Below are 17,966 nucleotides of genomic sequence, written 5' to 3' on the forward strand. Positions count from 1 at the left end.
ACCCAGTCTCAGTGGGATAGGTGAAAGTGCACAGTGGTATACCTTGTATCATATACATTGTGATGTGTCAATATTTTTTTTAACCAATATCAAGCGCTAGCGATTACGAGGACATTTTTCACTTCAAGGACCTCTTTGTATAATTATTTTTTAACTGTGCGTTGTTGAAGGGCTCGTAAGCAAGCATTTCACGGCAAAGTCTATACCTGATGTATTTGGTGCATGTGACATAACATTTGATTTGGAATACATAGAGATCCCTTCATGTATTATGGATCATGGGAAAACAGTATATTAATTATCTCCCTGGACATGGGAACATGTTCCATACTCTTCTACTTTGAACCTACCAGATATCTAGTAGGGGGAGGAATAACTGGATTGCTTTCTCCTATACAGTTGTTTCAGATTGAGATAGGGGAGCGAGCCATCAAGGGCAGAGGGAAGGGTTTCAAAATGGGAACACTGGGCTTGCCATAGGATTAGCCCCCATGTGCTAAACTGCCCTGGGCTGTGCTGATACGCATGTTATGATCAGTAGTTCAGGGAGGTACAAAGAGTGAGAAGAGATCATATTGGAATGTCACCTGACCCTCCAACCCTCCATAAACCCTCCACAGGGTCCAGTTGGTGGCTGGCTGGCTGTTCAGGTTTAGCTTGTTGAATGAGGCAGACAGACCGTAATACATCCTGAGGACTGCATTTCCTAACAAAATGGCTTCCCTCCTTCTGCCGACTAAAAACACGACTTTTAGTGCACCAATTAGCTCTTTTTGACTTCATGTCTTTTGTGATCTTCATTCTTTAGATTAGGAAATAATTATATTGTAGTGATACAGGGAGAACAGCTAGAGCCAGAACAAGCATATGCCTACTTTCTCTTGGAGCCCCTTGACTCACCTATCTCGGGCAAAACCAACATTGGACATTTTGAGGGGTAAGCAAATTAAATTGTCTATAGAATTAACTAAATGGAAAACTTATTTTTGGCCAAATGCATATGCTAAGATATGTATTTAAAACTCATTTTCAATTGAAGTTCCTTCCCAGTTGTGGACATTTCCTCAGTTGTCTTGTTAACTTTCTATCCCCCACCCCTTATGTTATGGTAATGGTTTAGTCTCCCTAACTGTCCTCCGGGAATAGTGCATACATTACTACACTATTATTATCAGAATTAAGTCAGGTGAAGAAAGTAACATGAATAAACACAGAGAAAATGTGGCACAGCTACAGAAGAGAGACGGTATTTTAAAGATATCTGTGTGATACAGCAAAGCTTACTTATGAGAGATATCTTCTAAAAAAAAGGATGCTGGTCAAAGAATGTTACTTAGTATTAGTGTATATGTAGCATATCTGTTGAAGTGAGTTTGTGTCATTTGACAGTTCATGACAGAAGCAGCCAGCAGCTGTGTAAATAATGGTTGTAGCCACTACCAGGAGTGAGTGTGTCACTGGATCCTACCCTGTCTGTATGCACTGGAGCTGAGGTCACATTTCAGCTGCTGTTCTGTGGGTGTCTGCTTCCAGCATCAACATCATAATAGTATCAAGGCATCGGGTTGCTATGAATAACAAAGGATTTCACTTTGGCAATGACATACAGAAGTAGCCTATATCACATTATTTAAAGTAGTATGTACTAAAATATATAAATGAATAGGTATTTGGACAGACAATTTGTTAACTGAGCTGTGTATGGGTTTTTGCCTGACCTGCAGTGGTGGGGATATACAGTGTCGTGTCTTTGGCTATGCCGGATTAAGTGATATGACATGCTATTCTATAAAATCCTTTCTCCATAATTAATATTACCCGATTCAGCTAATCATGTAAATGTAATTAACTAGAGAATCGGGGCACCACAAAATAATATTTATAGAGCTGTTATCTTCCGAATAACCTCTTAAAGACCTAGTAAGATTTTACATCAATAGCAGTCAATATTAATCGTCACCTTAATTCAGTCTCATCTGAAAGTTGTAAATTCTTAGTTATCTTCACGAACCCTGGCGAACAAGTTGAATCAGCAATAAAAAATGGGGTTTAATTATTTATTTACTAAATACCTAACTAATCACACAGAATTACCTATACACAGAATTAATTATACCTTGATTACAAATTACATCATAAAGGAAAACGTCCCTAGCGGGCGGAACAGATATGACAGCTGGTTACACAAAAGAAAAGGGCTGGGTTTGAGTGAAAGAGCGGGAAGACTGAGGACCAAAGGAAGAAGCTGTGCTATCGTAAATACAGTATTTTATGCAATCTAAATTACCGCCCGTTTGGAAAAGGAAAATGCAATAAATATTTACTCTGAGCTGCGCCTCATTAGGTTGGTGGTAGATCGAAGGCCGTGTTGCCAAACCGAGTCCTTTATCCTTTGTCCTTTGAAGAATGTCTCTGGTGGTCAATTGGATACATTGTAGTAACGTCGTTGTGCAGTAGACGGGATACTCTGTCTGTTCCTTCCTAACCTGCGTTTGCAGCTGCTGTTGCTATATCAACGGCTAGGAGGTATCACTACAGGAGGTTACATTTTCGTCAATGGCTTATATAGTGGAGGGAGAAAAGGGGTGCATTTCATAGTTTGCAACCTATGTCTCTTCATGTGGGCGGGCCACTGAGTCGGGCCTAATTCACTCATGAAAACCCAATTCTCACATTTTAGAAGCTAAAATCACATTTCATCCCATGAATAATTTCATATTCAAACATTTAAATTGAACAACAATTCCATGTGAATCTGATAACTCTGATGTGTAGACTTTACACTGTAGAGTTTGTCATCTTATCATTGATGAGAATGTCTCAGATGACAACCGAACTGACATCATATTCATTAAGTACCACTGCATATGTTCAATTGGTCGGATTACCAGAATATAGTTCATTTCCCCCCACCTTCTGATGTTCCCAGAATCTCTATGTTAACCAAGGGGTTTTCAAATGTAACATCAAAATCAAATCAAATCAAAATCAAATCAAATTTATTTATATAGCCCTTCGTACATCAGCTGATATCTCAAAGTGCTGTACAGAAACCCAGCCTAAAACCCCAAACAGCAAGCAATGCAGGTGTAGAAGCACGGTGGCTAGGAAAAACTCCCTAGAAAAGCCAAAACCTAGGAAGAAACCTAGAGAGGAACCAGGCTATGTGGGGTGGCCAGTCCTCTTCTGGCTGTGCCGGGTAGAGATTATAACAGAACATGGCCAAGATGTTCAAATGTTCATAAATGACCAGCATGGTCGAATAATAATAAGGCAGAACAGTTGAAACTGGAGCAGCAGCACGGCCAGGTGGACTGGGGACAGCAAGGAGTCATCATGTCAAGTAGTCCTGGGGCATGGTCCTAGGGCTCAGGTCAGTTGAAACTGGAGCAGCAGCACGGCCAGGTGGACTGGGGACAGCAAGGAGTCATCATGTCAGGTAGTCCTGGGGCATGGTCCTAGGGCTCAGGTCCTCCGAGAGAGAGAAGGAGAGAATTAGAGAACGCACACTTAGATTCACACAGGACACCGAATTGGACAGGAGAAGTACTCCAGATATAACAAACTGACCCCAGCCCCCCGACACATAAACTACTGCAGCATAAATACTGGAGGCTGAGACAGGAGGGGTCAGTAGGGTAGAGAGAGGAAAAAGGGGGGAGAGGTATTTTTGACTGTCATAAACCTACCCCCAGGCCAACGTCATGACAACAACTTGTGAATATTATCATATAATAAGATAAGTTTGTAAGGATACGTGGTGTTGTGAGAGTGAACATGGTAGAGAGAGAGAAGCCTGCCCTACCCTGCAGCCTTGATCTTGTGTCCATCCCCCTGGAATGAAATATTAAACTGCACAGAGGCTGCCTGCCTGTGCACACAGTACAGTTCATGTTTTAATCTGCATGTTTCCCTCCACAGCTCATCTTTATCACCATAACCATTTTCTAACTCCTACGATGTGCTATCAGGGTCTTCCTTTGTTTTGTCCTATATTTTGCTATCTTCCTGTAGCCTATAGCCAGGGTTTTCCCCTACATTTACTCCCAAGTGGGCCAGCAATTTGAGGTTCTTTATTTCACAAAACTTTTTTTTTACCTCCCCAATTTCGTGGTATCCAATTGGTAGGTATAGTTTTGTCTCATCGCTGCAACTCCCGTACGGACTCAGGAGAGGCGAAGGTTGAGAGCCGTCCTCCGAAACACAACCCAACCAAGCCGCACACAATGCCCATTTAACCCGGAAGTCAGCCACACCAATGTGTCGGAGGAAATACTGTACACCTGGCGAACGTGTCAGCGTGCACTGTGCCCGGTCCGCCACAGGAGTCGCTAGTGCGCGATGGGACAACGACATCCCTGCCAGCCAAAACCTCCCCAAACCCGGATGACGCTGGGCCAATTGTGCGCCGCCCCATGGGTGTCCCAGTCGCGGCCGGCTGCCACAGAGCCTGGACTCGAACCCAGATTCTTTAGTGGCACAGCTAGCACTGCGATGCAGTGCCTTAGACCACTGCGCCACTCGGGAGACCGTGCAATTTGAGTTTCAACCAATGAGCTTCAGCCCATCGCCATTTGAGTGACAGCTAGTAAGATGCACACACAGGAGAGCACGAGAGAGCGCAACAACTTGTTACACGTCTCTGCACATTTGTGATGTGGTAAACTATTTTCGGGGACCACTTTTGGCTCGTGGATGCTACTTTCAGAACTACTGTCTAAAAAGTATACAAAAGTACCAGAGAGTACCATGTCATTGAGAAAACAGAAAGGTGTCGTTGTATTTTTTCGCAAACATCCTTTCTTAATTTAAAAGTATTTGTATTATTATGGATCCCCATTAGCTGCTGCCAAGGCAAACTAGTCATCCATCTAGTTTTTCAAAATCTGTATCTGTAATCTGATTACAATATTTTAGCTTGTAACGTCAAATCAAATTGTATTTGTCACATGCACCGAATACAACCTTACAGTGAAATGCTTACTTACAAGCCCTTAACCAACAATGCAGTTTTAAGAAAATACCTAAAAAACTGAATAAAAAAACAAGTAAGAGAGAAGAATAACAAATAATTAAAGAGCAGCAGTAAATAACAATAGCGGGGCTATATACAGGGGGGCTGTCCTCATCAACCTGGCCAAGGATTTAGACTCTGTCAATCACTGTATTCTTATAGGCAGACTCAACAGCCTTGGTTTCTCAAATTAATGCCTCGCCTGGTTCACCAACTACTTCTCAGAAAGAGTTCAGTTGTGTCAAATCGGAGGGCCTGTTGTCCGGACCTCTGGCACTCTCACCACAGGTTCAATTCTTGGGCCAACTCTTTTCTCTGTATATATCAACGATGTCGCTCTTTCTGTGGGTGATTCCCTGATCCACCTCTACGCAGACAACACCATTCCGTATACTTTGGCCCTTCTTTGGACACTATGTTAACAAATCTCCAAACAAGCTTCAATGCCATATCACACTCCTTCCGTGGCCTCCAAATGCTCTGAAATGCTAGTAATACTAAATGCATGCTTTTCAACCGATCTGCATGCTTTTCAACTCTGGACGGTTCTGACTTAGAAAATGTGGACAACTACAAATACCTAGGTGTCTGGCTAGACAGTAAACTCTCCTTCCAGATTCACATTAAACATCTCCAATCCAATATTAAATCTTCAATCGGCTTCCTATTTCACAACAAAGCCTCCTTCACTCATGCTGCCAAACATACCCTCGAAAAACTGACTATCCACTGATCCTTGACTTTGGCGATGTCATTTACAAAATAGCCTCCAACACTCTACTCAGCAAATTGGATGCAGTCTATCACAGTGCCATCCGTTTTGTCAGCAAAGCCCCATAAACAGTGGGGCAAAAAAGTATTTAGTCAGCCACCAATTGTGCAAGTTCTCCCACTTAAAAAGATGAGAGAGGCCTGTAATTTTCATCATAGGTACACTTCAACTATGACAGACAATATGAGGAAAAAAATCCAGAAAATCACATTGTAGGATTTTTAATGAATTTATTTGCAAATTATGGTGGAAAATAAGTATTTGGTCACCTACAAACAAGCAAGATTTCTGGCTCTCACAGACTTCTTCTTTAAGAGGCTCCTCTGTCCTCCACTCGTTACCTGTATTAATGGCACCTGTTTGAACTTGTTATCAGTATTAAAGACACCTATCCACAACCTCAAACAGTCACACTCCAAACTCCACTATGGCCAAGACCAAAGAGCTGTCAAAGGACACCAGAAACAAAATTGTAGACCTGCACCAGGCTGGGAAGACTGAATCTGCAATAGGTAAGCAGCTTGGTTTGATGAAATCAACTGTGGGAGCAATTATTAGGAATTGGAAGACATACAAGACCACTGATAATCTCCCTTGATCTGGGGCTCCACGCAAGATCTCACCCCGTGGGGTCAAAATGATCACAAGAGTGGTGAGCAAAAATCCCAGAACCACACAGGTGGACCTAGTGAATGACCTGCAGAGAGCTGGGACCAAAGTAACAAAGCCTACCATCAGTAACACACTACGCCGCCAGGGACTCAAATCCTGCAGTGCCAGATGTGTCCCCCTGCTTAAGCCAGTACATGTCCAGGCCCGTCTGAAATTTGCTAGAGAGCATTTGGATGATCCAGAAGAAGATTGGGAGAATGTCATATGGTCAGATGAAACCAAAATATAACTTTTTGTTAAAAACTCAACTCGTCGTGTTTGGAGGAAAAATAATGCTGAGTTGCATCCAAAGAACACCATACCTACTGTGAAGCATGGGGGTGGAAACATCATGCTTTGGGGCTGTTTTTCTGCAAAGTGACCAGGACGACTGATCCGTGTAAAGGAAAGAATGAATGGGGCCATGTATTGTGAGATTTTGAGTGAACCTCCTTCCATCAGCAAGGGCATTGAAGATGAAACATAGCTGGGTCTTTCAGCATGACAATAATCCCAAACACACCGCCCGGGTAACGAAGGAGTGGCTTCGTAAGAAGCATTTCAAGGTCCTGGAGTGGCCTAGCCAGTCTCCAGATCTCAACCCCATAGAAAATCTTTGGAGGGAGTTGAAAGTCCGTGTTGCCCAGCAACAGCACCAAAACATCACTGCTCTAGAGGAGATCTGCATGGAGGAATGGGCCAAAATACCAGCAACAGTGTTTGAAAACCTTGTGAAGACTTATAGAAAATGTTTGACCTCTGTCATTGCCAACAAAGGGTATATAACAAAGTATTGAGATAAACTTTTGTTATTGACCAAATACTTATTTTCCACCATAATTTGCAAATAAATTCATAAAAAATCCTACCATGTGATTTTCTGGATTTTTTTTCTCATTTTGTCTGTCATGATGAAAATTACAGGCCTCTCTCATCTTTTTAAGTGGGAGAACTTGCACAATTGGTGGCTGACTAAATACTTTTTTGCCCCACTGTACCACCCACTACTGCGACCTGTATGCTTTCGTCGGCTGGCCCTCGCTTCATACTCGTCGCCAAACCCACTGGCTCCAGGTCATCTATAAGTCTTTGCTAGGTAAAGCTCCGCCTTATCTCAAATCACTGGTCACCATTACAACACCCACCTGTAGCACGCGCTCCAACAGGTATATCTCACTGGTAATCCCCAAAGCCAACACCTACTTTGGCCGCTTTTCCTTCCAGTTCTCTGGAAAAAATTGCTGAAGTTGGAGACTTATATCTCCCTCACTAACTTTAAACATCAGCTATCTGAGCAGCTTACCGATCACTGCAGCTGTACACAGCCCATCTGTAAATAGCCTATCCAATCTACCTACCTCATCCCCATATTGTTTTTATTTATATTTTGCTCTTTTGCACACCAGTATTTCTACTTGCACATCATCATCTGCACATCTATCACTCCAGTGTTAATTTGCTAAATTGTAATTACTTCGCTACTATGGCCTTTGTTGCCTTACCACCTCACACCATTTGCAAACACTGTATATAGACTTTTTCTATTGTGTTATTGACTGTACATTTGTTTCTTCCATGTGTTACTCTGTGTTGTTGTTTTTGTTGCACTACTTTGCTTTATCTTGGCCAGCTCGCAGTTGTAAATGAGAACTTGTTCTCAACTGGCCTAGCTGGTTAAATAAAGGTGAAATAAAACAAATTTAAAAAAGCCAAATATTTTCTCCTGAGGGAGAATAGGTTTTGTCGTGCCCTCTTCACGGCTTTCTTGGTGTGCTTGGACCATGTTAGTTTGTTGGGATATGAATGCCAAGGAACTTGGCGTCCACATCAACCTGCTCCACTACAGCCCTGTCGATGCAAATGGGGGCATGCTCGGTCCTCCTTTTCCTGTAGTCCACAATAATTTCCTTTGTCTTGATCACGTTGAGGGAGAGGTTGTTGTCCTTGCACCACACGGTCAGGTCTCTGACCTCCTCCCTATAGGCTGTCTCATCGTTGTCGGCTGTATCATCGTTGTCACTTTTGTGTCATCAGCAAATTGAATGATAGTGTTGGAGTCGTGCTTGGCAGTGCAGTCATGAATGAACAGGGAGTACAGGAGGGGGCTGAGCACGCACCCCTGAGGGGCCCCCTTTTTGAGGATCAGCGTGGCTGATGTGTTGTTACCTACCCTTACCAGCTGGGGCGGCCTGTCAGGAAGTCCAGGATCCAGTCCAGGGAGGTGTTTAGTCCCAGGGTCCTTAGCTTAGTGATGATCTTCGAGGGCACTATGGTGTTGAACGCTGAACTGCAGTCAACGAATAGCATTCACACATAGATGTTCCTTTTGTCCATGTGTGAAAGGGCAGTGTGGAGTGCAATAGAGAGTGCATCATCTGTGGATCTGTTGGTGCCATATGCAAATTAGAATCGGTCTAGGGTTTCTGGGATAATGGTGTTAATGTGAGCAATGACCAGCCTTTCAAAGCATTTCATGGCTACAGACGTGAGTGCTATGGGTTGGTACTCATTTAGGCATGTTACCTTAGTCGCTGTGCCCAAGAACACTATGGTGGTCTGCTTGAAACATGTTGGTATTACAGACTCAGAAAGGGAGAGTTTGAAAAAATCAGTGAAGACACTTGCAAGTTGGTCAGCGCATGCTCAGGGGGAACACGTCCTGGTAATTCGTCTGGCCCTGCAGCTTTGTGAATGTTGACCTGTTTGAAGGTCTTACTCACATTGGCTGCGGAGAGCGTGATCACACGGTTGTCTGGAACAGCTGATACTCTCATGCATGTTTCAGTATTACTTGCCTCGAAGCGAGCATATAATGGAGTTATTTAGCTCATCTGGTAGGCTTGTGTCACTGGGCAGTTCTCAGCTTTGCTTCCCTTTGTTGTCTGTAATAGTTTGGAAGCCCTTCCACATTCGATGAGCGTTGGCGCCGGTGTAGTACGATTTGATCTTAGTCCTGTATTGACGCATTGCCTGTTTGATGGTTTGTCCGAGGGCATAGCGGGATTTCTTATAAGCTTCCGGGTTAGAGTCCCGCTCCTTGAAAGCAGCACCTCCATCCTTTAGCTCAGTGTGAATGTTGCCTGTAATCCATGGCTTCTGGTTGGGGTATGTACGTACAGTCATTGTTCGGACAATGTCCTCAATGCACTTATTGATAAAGCCAATGACTGATGTGGTGTACTCCTCAATGCCATTGGAAGAATCCTGGAACATGTTCCAGTCTGTGATAGCAAAACAGTCCTGTAGTTTAGCATCTGCTTCATCTTATCACTTTTTTATAGAGCATGTCACTGGTGCTTCCTGCTTTAATTTTTGCTTGTAAGCAGGAATCAGGAGGATATAATTATGCTCAGATTTGCCAAATGGAGGGCGAGGGAGAGCTTTGTACGTGTCTCTGTGTGTGGAGTAAAGGTTGTCTAGAATTTATTTTCCTGTGGTTGCATATTTAACATGCTGATAGAAATGAGGTAAAACTGATTTAAGTTTCCCTGCATTAAAGTCCACGACCACTAGGAGCGGTGCCTCTGGATGAGCGTTTTCTTGTTTGCTTATGGCGGTATACAGCTCATTGAGCACGGTTTTAGTGCCAGCATCTGTCTGTGGTGGACAGCTACGAAAAATACAGATGAAAACTCTCTAGGTGGATGGTGTGGTCTAAAGCTTATCATGAGAAACTCTACCTCTGGTGAGCAAAACCTTGAGTCTTCCTTAGATATTGTGCATCAGCTGTTGTTCACATATATGCATAGGCCCCCGCCCGTGTCTTACAAGAGGCTGCTGTTCTGTCCTGCCGATGGAATGTATAACTCACCAGCTGTATGTTGTCGTCGTTCAGTCACGACTTGGTGAAACATCATATATTACAGTTTTTAATGTCCCGTTGGAAGGATATATGTGCTTTCAGCTTGTCCCATTTATTTTCCAGCGATTGAACATTAGCTAGCTGGACGGAAGGCAAGGGCAGATTAGTCACTCGTCACCTGATCCTTGCAAGGCACCCTGATCTTTTTCCATGAAATCTCTGTTTCCTTCTCCAGGATCTGGGCCTGGTCGGGTGTCTGTAGTAGTTTATCCCTCCCGTCCGACTCATTGAAGAACTCTTCGTCCAGCTTGAGGTGAGCAATTGCAGTTCTGATGTCCAGAAACTCTTTTCGGTCATAAGAGACAGTAGCAAATCAAATCAAATCAAATCAAATTTATTTATATAGCCCTTCGTACATCAGCTGATATCTCAAAGTGCTGTACAGAAACCCAGCCTAAAACCCCAAACAGCAAGCAATGCAGGTGTAGAAGCACGGCAGCAACATTATGTACAAAACAAGTTACGAACGAGTTACGAAAAATAGCATGGTTGGTTGGAGCCGATAAGACGGCAGCCCTCCCCTCCGGCGCCATCGTTGTATCAATCATGACTGAATACATTTCGTTTTTTTGGTAATCAGAGTACATGTAATCAGTTACTCCCCAACCCTTCCTATAGCCTTATCATATTGTTAAAACTCCCAGGTGTCCATTTCATCTAGTTAATCCCTGTTGTTTCTATGATCTGTCTCTCATCAAATTTGGTCTTACTGAGTGTGGATTTTCCTCTAAAACTCCTTTCTTTCCTGTAGGATTCACTCAGGAATGCGATTTTAGTGCTGAGTTACTGTACCTGTGAACAAATGTGTGTTCTCAGAACACATCTGCCATCCTGATGTGTCAGTAGTTACCTCTGACTCACACCATAGGAGTTGTGTTTTATCAGACACCCCCGGTCCTCACCACTCTCTTGCCATGTTTCCCTTGATTACTTATGAATTTATCTTGATTATTTATAAACATTCTAAACTGATTGTGGAATGTTGAGATCTAGCTACTCACACTGCTTGCTGTGCTTGGTGTATTGATTGGTTTGTGTTAAGGAAAACAATCCTAGATGCTGTGCCTACCTTATGGCTCCAGGCATCAACTCGCCACTTCCCTCCAAGAGGACACCCAGCTGTCCCTGTTGGTAAACCCAGCTGTCCCTGTTGGTAAACCCAGCTGTTCCTGCTGGTAAACCCAACTGTTCCTGTCTGTCTTTCCATTTTTCCTCTCAATCTCTGTCTTGCTCCTTATCCCCATGTTTTTTTAGAATGTTGAATGGCACATTGTTAAGAATTTAGGTCAAATTTTGGTAAACCACCTCCCTTTGGTCAATAACAATGTCCTCTTCAGTGCAGAGTTTGAAGTTAAATGAATAAGAATGGAGTGGATTCATGTGATGGGCTGGGTCAGACTGTCAGTGTCAATACACAGTGAATCTTTACTGTGACAGTTGTTTGTTTAAGAGGCTCCTCTGTGTCTCTCAATAGGAGGTCACACAGGGGGAACTTCACACTAGTATGAGCAAACAGGACCGCCTCAATTCCATGACTAGAACCCATGTGAAATGTGTGAGGTAAACTATATATACAAAAGTGTGTGGACACCTCTTCAAATAGTGGATTAAGCTATTTAAACCACACCCATTGCTGACAGGTGTATACAAACGAGCACACAGCCATGTAGTCTCCATAGACAAACATTGGCAGAATAATGGCCTTACTGAAGAGCTCAGTAACTTTCAACTTAGCACTGTCATAGGACGCCACCTTTCCAACAAGTCAGTTAGTCAAATGTCTGCCATGCTAGAGCTGTCCCGGTCAACTGTAAGAGCTATTATTGAGAAGTAAAAACGTTTAGGAGCAACAACGGCTGAGCTGCAAGGTGGTAGGCTGACTGCTGAAGCGCGTAGTGCGTAAAAATCGTTTGTCCTCGGATACAACACTCACTACCAAGTTCCAAACTGCATCTGGAAGCAACGTCTGCACAAGAACTGTTTGTTGGGAGCTTCATGAAATGGGTTTCAATGGCCCAGAAACTGCACACAAGCCTAAGATCACCATGCGCAATGCCAAGCATCGACTGGAGTGGTGTAAAGCTTGCCGCCAATGGACTCTGGAGCAGTGGAAACACGTTCTCTGGAGTGACTCCATATGAATGCCCATGATTTTGCAATGAGATGTTTGACGAGGACACTTTTGATCATGTAGTGTATCTCTGTTAACCCCCCTACAACATCTTTTCCAAAATGATTCTTCAGGACCAACTTGTGAGCCATGTTCCTGGGTTTCTAACAAAAAATATATTTTTTGTTTATTTGGTGATTTACAAGAAAATCCCAAAGGCTCGCGTCACAACACAAACAAGTTTTGGAGCCACTGTGTGGAGAATGCTGTCATAATATAAAATGTTGGGTCCCTGCTGTCTTCAGTGAATGTATACAACTGTGTATAAACGCAGTATGATTTGTCTTACTTTCAGGGCAAGGTCATTGCTGTTACTTTTGGTTCATTCTTTTTTTTTGTATTACAATTGAGACATTAAACACACGTGGTTTAGGTTTCTCTCCATCTTTTCCTCTCCATACATTATTTATGCTGTTTCGCTCTCAAAATATGAACGCAACATGTAAAATGTTGGTCCCATGTTTCACGAGCTGAAATAAAAGATTGCAGAAAATTTCCATATGCACAAAAAGATTATTTCTCCCAAATGTTGTGCACAAATTAGTTCACATCCCTGTTAGTGAGCATTTCTCCTTTGCCAAGATAATCCATCCATCTGACAGGTGTGGTATATCAATAATCTGATTAGACAGCATGATCTCTACACAGATGCACCTTGTGCTGCGGATAATAAAAGGCCCCTCTAAAATGTGCTGTTTTGTCACACAACACAATGCCACAGATGTCTCCAAGTTTTGAGGGAGCGTGCAATTGGCATGCTGACTGCAGGAATGTCAACCAGAGCTGTTGCCAGATAATTGAATGCTATTTTCTCTACCTTAAGCTGCCTCCCACGTCGTCTTAGAGAATTTGGCAGTACGTCCAACCGGCCTCACAACCGCAGGCCACCACGCCAGCCCAGGACCTCCACATCTGGTTTCTTCACCTGCTGGATCGTCTGAGAACAGCCACCTGGACAGATGCTGACAGTGTGGGCTTGCACAACCGAAGAATTTCTGCACAAACGGTCAGAAACCGTCTCAGGGAAGCTCATCTTTGTGCTCTTTGTCCTCACCAGGGTCTTGATCTGACTGCAGTTTGGTGTCATAACCAACTCCAGTGGGCGAATGCTCTCCTTCGATGGCCACTGACATGCTGGAGAAGTGTGCTCTTTACAGATGAATCCCGGATTCAACTGAAGCGGGAAAATGGCCGACAGCGTGTGTGGCGTCGTGTGGGCGATCAGTTTGTTGATGTCAACGTTGTGAATAGAGTGCCCCATGGTGGGGTTATGGTATGGGCAGGCATGAGCTACGGAAAATGAACACAATTGCATTTATCAATGGGAATTTGAATGCACAGAGATACCGTGACGAGATCCTGAGGCCCATTGTCGTGCCATTCATCCGCCCTCATCACCTCATGTTTCATCTTGATAATGCACAGCCCCATGTCGCAGGGATCTGTACACAATTCCTGGAAGCTGAGAATATCCCAGTTCCTCCATGGCCTGCATACACACCAGAAATGTCTCCCATTGAGCACGTTTGGGATGCTCTGGATCGACATGTACGACAGCGTGTTCCAGGTCCCCCCCAGTATCCAGCAACTTTGTAAAGCCTTTGAAGAGGAGTGGAACAACATTCCACAGGCAACAATCATCAGTGATCAACTCTATGCGAAGGAGATGTGTCGCACTGCATGAAGCAAATGGTGGTTACAACAGATACTGACTGGTTTTCTGATGTTATCTGTGAGGTATCTGTGACCAACAGATGCATATCTGTATTCCCAATCATAATGTTGTGTCTTTGGCTATGCCGGATTAAGTGATATGACATGCTATTCTATAAAATAATTTCTCCGTAATTAATATTACCTGATTGAGCTAATCATGTAAATGTAATTAACTAGAGAGTCGGGGCATCACAAAATAATATTTATAGAGCTGTTATCTCCCGAATAAACTCTTAAAGACCTAGTAATATTTTACATCAATAGCAGTCAATATTAATCATCATCTTAATCCAGTCTCATCTGAAAGTTGTAAATTCTTAGTTATCTGCACAAACCCTGGCTAACAAGTTGAATCAGCAATAAAAAGATTGGGTTTAATTATTTATTTACTAAATAACTAAATAATCACACAGAATTACACATACACATAATTAAATCATAACTTGATTACAAATTACGCCATAAAGGAAAACGTCCCTAGCGGGCGGAACAGATATGACAGCTTGTTACACAAAAGAAAAGGGGCTGGGTTTGAGTGAAAGAGCGGGAAGACTGAGGAACAAAGGGCGAAGTTGTGCTATCGTAAATACAGTATGTTATGCATTCTAAATTACCGCCCATTTGGATTATCTGATCCATTCTGACATCGGAACGTCGTCCTCACATCCTCGGAACAGGTTACATTGTCTTCAAGGCTTTAGATTTGATTTGATTTGATTTGAAGGGAGAGGAGGGCGTGTTTGAAAAGTTTAATAGCCCATGTCCCTTCACAGGAGCAGAGCCCTACCTTATGAAAACCCAAATCTCACATTTTAGAAGCTAAAATGACATTTCATCCCATCACAAATAATTTCATATTCAAACATTTAAATTGAACAACAATTCCATGTGAATCCGATAACTCTGATGTGTAGACTTTACACTGTAGAGTTTATGTCATCTTATCATTGATGAGAATGTCTCAGATGACAACCGAACTGACATCATATTCATTAAGTACCACCGCATATGTTCAATTGGTCGGATTACCAGAATATAGTTCATTTCCTCCCACCTTCTGATGTTCCCAGATTCTCTATGTTAATCAAGGGTTTTGCAAATGTAACATCAGTAGGGTAGAGAGAGGAAAAAGGGGGGAAGAGGTATTTATGACTGTCATAAACCTACCCCCAGGCCAACGTCATAACAATGTGAAATCCATAGATTAAGGCCTAATGAATGTATTTCGAGTAAAATATTTTGATGAGTGTTAAATTTATATTTTTGTTTAGCATAGATAGTCAGTCAAACAGGCAGATCGGCTCCTCCTCGTCCCTACGACAGCAGCACAGCCGTGTTTAAGAAAACCTTTGAGAGAACCAGTTAACGTGAAGCCATACAAATTCCAAAAAGCATACTTTTTCAATAATGCAAATACAATGGACATAGACAGGCTATGACTGATAGTCTGTCACGTTCTGTGTTAACTGTAGGCCTATTTGTGTTTAGTCACATTACTGAAAATGTAAATGCTCTGTCTCTTTCTGTTACAGGATTTAACATTAGACACTTGAAGAGAGGCATAGTGGCTCCCCCCACTGGTGGTGGCTGGGATCACTTTACTTTTGGGGACCAGTGGAAGACGCACATTTCTTAATGGCTTAACAAAAATAGATGGCTAATCAGACACCTGGAGAACATCTGCTTGAAGTTGCAAGGTATTTGAATATTTAAGCCAACCTGTTCTCTATGCAAAATTATTTGTCCCATTTCTATTAGGTAACCACAGTGCACTCTCTCAGTAGGTGAGGTTTTGATTGGCTGAGGTTTGAGAAGCAAGGCCTCACGAATCAGACCACATGGAGGTCAAAGGGCGTCTCATCACATCCATGGGTGTGGGGTCTCCAGGTGAGTTTTACACCTTCACAAAGAGATGTGGGGTATTTATTAATCTCGCGTGGACAGACGCATGTAAGATAGGAAGGTATCGTGGTGTCTGTCAACTGACTGGGATGTGACGACTAACAAGGAACTTTGTTCCGTTGTACAGATTTCTTTGTCACTGATAATTTGGACAATTCCCGATTTTGCAGGTATTTGCATTTTTCGAATTTCGGAAGGGCATGGGACATTTGGCCCATAGACTTACCCAAAACTTTCAGATAATGTGGGGTGGAGCAACCGCCTTGCTTCCACTCTTTGTTGTAGTATGTTTTCTAACTATTAGACATGCTTTTGAGTTATGTACCCAGTAGGTCCCTCAGGTCCTCTGGCAATGTCCTTTTAACTATCCCAAAGCCTAGGACCAAGACGCATGGAGATGCCGTCTGGAAAAGCCTGCCAAAGAACCTGAGGGGGGCCGAAACTGTGGACATATTTAAAAGGGATATTAAAACACACTTTTCTAGCTTTGCTTATCCTTAGGGTGCTTTTTTAGTATTTCAGTTTTTGTAATTGTTGTTTTTTCTATCCTCTAAACATAATTCTGTTTTTATTTTAATTGTTTTGTTTCGGGGGGGGGGCTAGTTATTTAAAATAAAATGTTTTACCTTTATTTAACTACGCAAGTCAGTTAAGAACAAATTCTTATTTTATATGACGGCCTAGGAACAGTAGGTTAACTGCCTTGTTCAGGGGCAGAACAACAGATTTTTACCTTGTCAGCTCGGGGATTCGATCTTGCTACCAGTCCAACGCTCTAACCACTAGGCTACCTGCTGGGGGTGGGGTGGGGTGGGGGGGTTAAGTGCATTGTGTTACATTTATGTCTGAAATCAGCTATATAAATGAAGCTTGATTGTCAACACATCTGCCCCCAGAACTTAATTGAGCAAATGGCACAAGTATGCAATATTTTAGTTCTGGGTTTCTGATATTAGGTACTTAGTAACACCATTGCTGTTACATAGTAATTGTATAAATGTTGTCTTAACTGAACATGTTGACATGTTTGTTGGTGTGTAGATCAGGACAGCAAGCTGCAAGCTGAGCGCATCTCCGCACTACAGGAGAGAAAGCAAATCCTGGAGGACATCCTCAGCATCCGAATGGGAGAGCTGAGACAAGTGTGTCTGCTGGAGGCGGTCAGTTCCTCTCTCCTACCTTTTAACTATTGTAGGTCTCAGGTCTGTTCCTCTCCCTACCTTTTAACTATTGTAGGTCTCAGGTACCTACCTTTTAACTATTGTAGGTCTCAGGTCTGTTCCTCTCCCCTACCTTTTAACTATTGTAGGTCTCAGGTTCCTCTCCCCTACCTTTTCAGTTCAGGTCAGTTCCTCTCCCCTACCTTTTAACTATTGTAGGTCTCAGGTCAGTTCCTCTCCCCTACCTTTTAACTATTGTAGGTCTCAGGTCTGTTCCTCTCCCCTACCTTTTAACTATTGTAGGTCTCAGGTCAGTTCCTCTCTCCTACCTTTTAACTATTGTAGGTCTCAGGTCAGTTCCTCTCCCTACCTTTTAACTATTGTAGGTCTCAGGTCAGTTCCTCTCCCCTACCTTTTCAAACATTTTCGGGCTCAGGTCAGTTCCTCTCCCCTACCTTTAAAAAAAAAAAAATGTTTTAAACCAGAAACCAGCCGCACCAATGTGTTGGAGGAAACACCGTGCACCTGGCAACCTTGGCTAGCACGCACTGCGCCCGGCCCGCCACAGGAGTCGCTGGTGCACGATGAGAAAAGGATTTCCCTACCGGCCAAACCCTCCCTAACCCGGACGACGCTTTGTACATGGAACAATATGTTAAAATTCCAATGGCTCCAAATTTCAATTACCTAAAAATCTCAAACCAACAATAAATTGTAGA

The 17,966-nt window shown here is 42.9% G+C and overlaps 1 protein-coding gene across 3 annotated transcripts in view; it reads left to right on the forward strand.

Annotated features, from left to right (window-relative positions):
* ccdc120b (coiled-coil domain containing 120b) overlaps positions 1–17,966 on the forward strand; it is a 38,140-nt gene that overhangs the window by 1,893 nt on the left and 18,281 nt on the right. Inside the window, exons 2-5 of one of the 3 annotated variants that reach the window (XM_064966682.1) lie at positions 10,475–10,552; positions 15,718–15,882; positions 15,967–16,072; positions 17,129–17,247. In XM_064966682.1, coding sequence (XP_064822754.1) covers positions 16,024–16,072; positions 17,129–17,247 — 168 coding nt within the window. In that variant the 5' untranslated portion in view covers positions 10,475–10,552; positions 15,718–15,882; positions 15,967–16,023. The remainder of the gene's footprint in view (positions 1–10,474; positions 10,553–15,717; positions 15,883–15,966; positions 16,073–17,128; positions 17,248–17,966) is intronic. The other 2 variants (XM_064966684.1, XM_064966683.1) reach the window with 2 other exon arrangements.

Source organism: Oncorhynchus masou, chromosome 5 (assembly GCF_036934945.1).
Source record: "Oncorhynchus masou masou isolate Uvic2021 chromosome 5, UVic_Omas_1.1, whole genome shotgun sequence".
Classification (NCBI taxonomy): domain Eukaryota; kingdom Metazoa; phylum Chordata; class Actinopteri; order Salmoniformes; family Salmonidae; genus Oncorhynchus; species Oncorhynchus masou.